The 7,396-nt window shown below is 34.4% G+C and overlaps 2 protein-coding genes across 3 annotated transcripts; both read right to left on the bottom strand.

The window, feature by feature from the left end:
- Window positions 1-200: 200 nt before the first annotated feature.
- Window positions 201-1,088, bottom strand: LOC119644572. Its single transcript, XM_038044204.1, has 4 exons — window positions 1,028-1,088; window positions 674-969; window positions 351-612; window positions 201-284 (listed from the first exon to the last, which is right to left on the bottom strand). Exons 1-3 carry the CDS (start codon window positions 1,086-1,088, stop codon window positions 406-408), a joined length of 564 nt encoding a protein of 187 aa, XP_037900132.1. The 3' UTR covers window positions 201-284; window positions 351-405.
- A 1,318-nt stretch (window positions 1,089-2,406) lies between these two features.
- Window positions 2,407-6,939, bottom strand: LOC119643567 (probable 4-coumarate--CoA ligase 3). 2 transcript variants are annotated; one of them, XM_038042955.1, is made up of 5 exons: window positions 6,841-6,939; window positions 4,504-4,692; window positions 4,034-4,434; window positions 3,839-3,958; window positions 2,407-3,397 (listed from the first exon to the last, which is right to left on the bottom strand). In XM_038042955.1, the coding sequence occupies exons 2-5, from the start codon at window positions 4,642-4,644 to the stop codon at window positions 2,437-2,439; spliced, it is 1,623 nt and encodes a 540-aa protein (XP_037898883.1). In that variant the 5' UTR covers window positions 4,645-4,692; window positions 6,841-6,939; the 3' UTR covers window positions 2,407-2,436. The 2 variants fall into 2 exon arrangements, with proteins under 2 accessions (XP_037898883.1, XP_037898887.1); XM_038042959.1 differs by lacking the exon at window positions 6,841-6,939 and having other exon boundaries at window positions 4,504-4,903.
- Between the last annotated feature and the right edge of the window lie 457 nt (window positions 6,940-7,396).

The following is a 7,396-nucleotide window of genomic DNA, read 5'->3' as shown; positions in this document are numbered from 1 at the left end:
TAAATAAAATTATAAATTGAACTACATAATAGAAACAATAAAAATAATAATAATTAGAAGTTAAGCCAGACTAAATAATTTGCAAAAAACATACGTGAAGAAAATTTTTTACTCTATCAACTTCAACAATGCTTGTATAAACAAACGCAGGCCATATAATTTCAGTTTAATCAAGCACGCAAACGTTGCGTTTTAAGGCTTTTCTGTTGCCGAAGTTTTTAATGTAATCATCCAATGCACTGCACAGTATTGTAGATTTTTGCTTTGGTTAAAAAAAGAGAGACCTGTTTCTTTTGTTTATTATAATATTGAAACTTTTTTTTTTGCAAACGATATCATGTTATGCTTACCAGGTTTAAAGTGCTCAGAATTTGTTAAGGAAAACTACGATTTATTTTCAAAGTATTAATTACTCTCTTCAGGCATATTTATCATAGTATTTTTTCTAAGCATAGTTTTAATAGTCTGTATAAGCTCACATGAAATTTCATTGTCGTGTTTATGCAACATTTGCTTTAACTCATCTTGAGCACCCATTTCATCAGCGTATATATCTTTCAGCGCATCATATTTTGCATTCTCCAATTTTAATGAAGCCAACATAAAAGAATTCTGCACTCAGTGTTATGACAAGTTTATTAAACTCCTTACGCATGTAAATCAATTTACTTACCTGGAGGAATTTTTGCTTTAATTCTTCCACTTTTTGTTCTTGTTTTTCTTCATCTCGTTCCGTGTTTTCTTTCATGTGATCCCAATCGCGCGGTAACAACACATATTCAGGTACCGAAAATAACTTACTATCAAAATCATTAATTTTGGATAAATGACTTTCCATAGACTTCAAAATACTTTTAATCACACAATCTTTTTCTTTAGCCAATAAATTGTTCCTCTCTTCCGAGTTTACCAAACGCTTTATAATATTATCCAATAATATATCCACACATTTCTCCACAAAACATCGTCCTAAACGAAAAGAAGTGTGGATTTATTATCACAGGAATAGCAAAAAGTGGCTACATACTTTCTAAAGAAATCTGATTTGGTGAAAATCCAAAATGTTCGAACGTGTATCCGCTTTCCATCGTACAATACAATACAAAAATTAATTATAATTGAAATCTTATAAAAAGTTACGAAATGCAAAATGTGTGCTCTTCGCGGTAAAATTAGAGTTGTCCCAACCATTGCAATATAATAGTGATTTTTCAGACAAACTTTGGGAAATACCTGTATGGCAATAATCAATGAAATTAATTCAAAACATGTAAAAACTTTAAAATCAACATTTCCAAATAATTTAAATTGCAATAACATTATAAATGTAAGTCCAAATTTTTTAGTTGCCCCTATTTTACTGTCAATACTTTTAAGATATTTCTGTTCGAACGTGTCTTTTTATTAATTTCATTTGTGTTGGCAGTTCTTCTATGACAAAATTAAAAAATAAATAAGCATTTTCGCGTGGTTTGTGTCTAATATCTCTGTGTAAAGGTTGGTTTGCGTCCAAAGCTTCCCATTACACGATGAAATACCTAGTTGTTTCACTGTTTTCAGGCAGTTGATCAGTTTTCAGAAAATGATAAAACCTGTCACAAGTAAAGTGGTGAGGAAAACAATTGCAAGCGTGAAATTCTTGAATATTTTGTGGATATTTCGTTTTGATTAGTTGACGTTTTGTTTACATTTTAGAGGGTTCGTTTTGATTGGTTGAATTTTTGTTTGAGATCATCGTTTTTCTTGTTTATTTGTCTATATTCTAAATGTCGCGTTTTGGAATTTTGTTGGTGCACTTGATTACTGCTTATATTCTAAGGAAGCATGTGCTCTTTCTCTCTCTCTCTCTCTCTCTCGCTAATTTTATTCTCTAGCCTTGCCTTTTTCCCCTATTGTGTTGGCTTACGCATGGATTATATTATTTGACTCTTTCCTATGTAGAAAATCGCTTCTTTGAAAAGTTTATTCATTTTCCAAATCATATGCCAATCATTGTCCAAATCGTGACCAATTCCATAGAAAGCTGAGTAGGTGAATTGCAATCGGGTACAACGGAAAAGATTGTGCATTTTTTTGTAGAAGCATCGAGTTGCCGCTTACCGGAATACAAGGAAGTGTTGGCTCACGTAAAGCTAGATCGTTACAAGTGTTACAATGTGAACTTTGGTAAAATATAAAATAAATTAATTCATGGAGATAATAATAGATAAAGGATAGTTTCGTAGAAAAGAAGTTATACATGATCTCACGAGAAATAGGAAGGAATGATGGACAGACGTTTCTTTGAAGTTTATTCTTAGCCTCTCATAGGCAAAATTACTTACTTATGTACATGTATATATTAAATATATGTATAAAATAGCAATACAATTTGCATATATATATTTTATTAAATGAATCATATATCCATATGTGTACAATCATTTAGAAGCGCACTTAAGGTTTTTTTAATAATTGGTTTCGTTTATTTACACAAATGTCATTTACCTCGCGGCGAATATTTTTCCCGGAGGGAGTTTTTGGTAGACTATCTAAAAAGTAAATGCCACCTCTTAGATGCTTAAAATGTGCCATCTTGCTGGCAACATAATCGTAAACGTCATCCTCTGTAAGTGTACTATTTGGTTTCTTAACTATGGCAGCAGCGGGTAAATGGCCGCAAGAGATATCGGGAATGCCACATACGCAAACCTCAACTACGTCCGGTATTGTGCTTATGATATTTTCAATTTCCGTTGGATAGAAATGAAAATTATTATACTTCACTATGTCCTTTTTACGGTCGAGTAGGTATACCCTACCGTTTTCGTCAACGTATCCGATATCGCCACTATGTATCCAACCCTCTGAATCGTATGTAGCAGCGGTTGCTTCAGGATTTTTATAATAACCATGCCAAGGAAACTTTGTGCGTATGTGCAGTTCACCCAGTCTCCCAGGACCCAAAGCCAGATTGTTATCGTCAACTATTTTCAATTCAATATTTGCAGCAACTTCGCCAACGTCATTTTCCGCTTTCATTTCGCCATAGGTGCAAGCTCCCGATGCTTCGCTCATCCCGTAACCGTTTATAAATAAGAGTTTTGGCGCGTAACGTTTTAATTTAACAACGAGAGAATACGAAACCATGCTTCCGCCACACAAATAAGTGCGCAAATTAGATAAATCAGTTTCTTGAAGTCTCGGTGAACCCAATGCTTGAGCTAATTGAGACGGCGGTGTGAACATGATAGTTGCTTTGTATCGTTCAATTATTTCGAAAAAACTCTCGGGACTATAAGCATTCTCCGATATGATCCTGGTGCCGCCAGCCGTTGTGACGCCAATAGCAACTACTATACCTGACAACCAATACAGTGTACTGAAGCAGATTATCCTATCATTTGGCTCTAATTTACTAAACAAAAGAAATAAAAAAGTTACTCATACTTTAATTCGATTGTTGGATATACCCACCACCTCGAACCATTAATAACGAACAGTAAAAGTAGTCAATTTAGGCCGTTTCACTTTTTTTGCTTTTTTTACACTCTACACACCTTGTGATACAAGTTTTGAAATGCCCACTTTTCATTATAACTACCAATTCCAAATCAATTTCTGAATCGATTAAAGTCTGTCTATCCGTCTGTCCCTCTTGTTGTCGTATCTTCATACTACACGTCGCAATTTTTGGAGATAGTTTAACGAAATTTGGTACACTACTACTACTACGTGTCTTTTTCCCCGGTGATGAGCGCTGTTGAAAATGGTTCAGATCCGCCGACTTTTCCGACCACTTCCCGCATGACAAATGAATCTAGTGATGAGTATAAATATAAATAGTAATCATGCTTACAAGATCATTCTGTTTAAAAGATTGACATGCGACAAACAGACGCCTTTTGGCAAACCCGTAGTGCCTGATGAATACAATATTACGGCCACTTCGTTGCCACCCATTGGCAATGTCGGTACACTGAAAAGTAACGACAAATGTTACGCCGTTAAGATCATATTTAGCTGGAATTGCTATTGCTACTATTTTAATTACTTGAATTTTTCTTCTTCACCAACGCAATTAAGAAATTCATTTATATTTGGAACACCTTCAATATGGTCCTTGACCGTGTAAATGGCTTTGGTAAGATTGCACTCCTCAAAGATTTCCTTTATCACGGGATATATTACGCCGTCGCAGAACATGATTTTCGGCTTCGTAATTAAAAAAGCATGTCTAAGACCGTCCCTATCGAAACTGATATCCATCGTATTGATGATCAAGCCAGTCGCCCATGCTCCAAAAACTAAAGGAGCTATAAAATCGCTATTAACCGCACAAACGCCAACGATATCTCTCTGCTTAAAATTTAATTTCTGGAAATGCTGTGCAACACGTATCGTTAAACTAGCGATTTCACCATTCGTATACGTTTTTCCGCTCGGGTGACATATCTAGGCGAATAAGAAAACGCATTCATTATACAAATATTTCATTAAATCTTATCCATCCATATGATTCACCTGCGTTATGTGATTGGGATCTTTCATGAGCGCTTCCAATAGTGCCGATCCAAGCGAAGAATTTGGACCATACAATAAAGGCGCGTCTAGACCACGCCAAATTTTCTCCTTATCATTGTAAGTACTTTTCGTTGAAATCATTGCTTTCCTCCTTTCCGTAGACGACTATTTAGCTGTTGATCTAGGAAACTAAAAAACTCGTTTGTCTAAATGGTATTGAATAGACAAGCGCCGCTTCTCAATATATTCAAAACTTCTGCTTAAATAGCTACTTCTGCTATACAATATCTCCTCATGTTTATAGAGATTAAATGCATTATAAGTAAATAGCAACGCCATAGCGATTATCTTGAGCAGCGATTTTATCAAATAAAACTTGCTATCAAAGTGGCATTGCATATATATGTAGGCATTTGGAAGCTGCTTTTATTTGTATCATTTCATTTATTTACTTATGCATACATACACATGTATATATATTTTATTCTCCATTCTCTTGTAAAAATTTCCATTGTCATCATTGGTACGAGGGCCACACAACAATCGCTGCGTTAGGAATATCAGGGAACAGCGTATATATATATATATATATATATATATAAATATATACTATAAGTGTCCGCGTGTGTGCTTGTGCGCATGATATTTTTTCCCATTGCCTTGAATTTCTTCGTTTCGATAACCTTTCGCAGAAACCTACGCGAATAATTGAAATTTTCCCACATAGCGAAAGAGAGCGTATCTCAGAAAATACAGTCTCATTGTCCTAACAAATTAGGTGCAATCAGCAGAGGTGGATGCAATGGCAGACCGTAGAGCAAGTATCAAGCAAAAGATTCGATTCGACTTTGATTTTTAGCTCAGGCCAAATGTTGTGAATTTAAATTACTTTACGTGTACCTTAAATAACTTGATAGATAAAAATTCAATTTCTCGCTAAAAACTATCCTTGGCGTTAGCAGTCATTTCACACTCTTCGCACTGCCGCAACGAGAACCAGAAAGCAATCTCTCTCTTATTTCAAAAACGTTTATTTACTTATTTATTTCCTTACCATGGTGTGATGAGATATGATTTAAAAAGGTGTCGGGTAACTAGATAACTGTTAAGTAACTAAAGAAATTGAGGCAGCAATATAAATACAGTTAAGGTGTCAAGAGTCTCTTGTGTTCGGAGAGAAAGGCGAGTTTTGGGAATCATGTCTGCTATAGAATAGTCTCGCGTCCTCTCAAGAGGTTCGTTTGTTGATAAAGGACATTCGGAAGAAAAGTATCGTTCATAATAATTATAATAAGAGAACTAAGAGAATGCATTTGGGTATGGTGAAGAGATTATTGTTATTGTAGTCTGACCCGTTAAGAGACGGGTTGACTGATTCCAGAGATAGCGGCTTTGATGGCCCTATACGGTGAATGGATCGCCTGACTGGAAGAGAGGGCGAATGAGATCTCTTATCACCATCAATCCCAATATGGATTGGGAATACAAAGACTCCTGACATTAGCTTAGCATCGTGGAGATAATACATGTTCAAAAATACCCTTGCCATTTTATCGGTCAGACTTAAGTACATTTTTAAGCTCCAAAATATTTGGATCGAAAGCGTTGATCACAAGAAAACGGGTTCACTTTTGACATATGAAAAATTCAGTGATGGACTAATTCCACGAAACGTTGCCTTAGGACCATAAGATTTCGTGATGCGACAAGTGTAACGACTTTTTTCCTTGATACTATTTAAAAAGCAAAACCGAAGCCAATCTTTCGCGTATACTTCTTTCAAAAACAAATATTTATAACCAATTTCTCACCCGCGAGGAAAAACAATCTTTCACAAAATGAAAAAAGTGAAAGATATTTTAAATATATAATAGAAAAAAGCGTTTACATCATGTATTGTTCCAAAGATGCAATGCTTGCAATGCATTAGCTTGCGCTTCATTATTGCAAAAAAAGTATTAATTTGAAAGCTTGCACGGTAATCATCCGGCTGAAAGTCAGTTTTCGCTTTTGTATTCAGCCGCTTTTGCTAAATATCTGAACATTAAAAGCGAAAGAAAAACTTCTCATGTACGATTAGCCCGTCTGATTATTTGCTTTCCATAAACAAATAAAAAGCGAGACAATTTTTTGAGAAATCATCTTTTATAGTAGGCACGTACAATAAAATTTTAGTTAATAGTTGCTGTATGATAGAAGTGTGTTTGTCGTTTAATTATCTGCTTTCACGTAAGTTTCAATTGCATTCTAACTTAAGCAACGGAATGATTTTCTCGATTACGTCAAATAAAGGAACGTTTGTTGAAAAAGTGTTAATAATAATGGGTTAAAACGTACCCGCGTTCCAATTTGATTTCATGTTTTTACTATTTATTTTCTTTTGTCAAAGTATTACGATGTGATGCCGATCCGTTTAATGACTGCAGATACTCAACCAGATGATCTATATTTTACGTTAATACCTTGCGCTAATGAACAGAAACGTTGTAAATTTAGGCTAGCGATAATTTGTTACAAACGAAATCAGGAATATGAAAAAAGGGAAAGAAGAAAAACTTCTTATAAAAATCAAACGATTAAAAATCCAATAGAGCTTTGTATGGTGTTGCCATGCGATGAAAACCAATAAACTTTTTTTATACCAAAGGTATTAACTGAAATGATAATAAGAACTTGTGATCGAAAACATTTTTATAATTTGAATTTGAATAATAAATTAATGTTTGATGTATCGGATTACAATTTTGCCTTACAAGTAGATTAATACACTTTTCTATTAAAATTTTCTTTTATCTCGACTAAAAATGTTGACACATGTTTATTTAAATCTTAGCCCTTAGGTCCTCACGCAATAATGCGTTATTCCATTTTTCAGTTTAATGTATTCTTAGTA

The sequence above is a fragment of the Glossina fuscipes genome, unplaced genomic scaffold, assembly GCF_014805625.2.
Source record: "Glossina fuscipes isolate IAEA_lab_2018 unplaced genomic scaffold, Yale_Gfus_2 0, whole genome shotgun sequence".
NCBI classification, from domain to species: Eukaryota; Metazoa; Arthropoda; class Insecta; order Diptera; family Glossinidae; genus Glossina; species Glossina fuscipes.
This window is presented reverse-complemented; position numbering and strand designations above follow the sequence as displayed.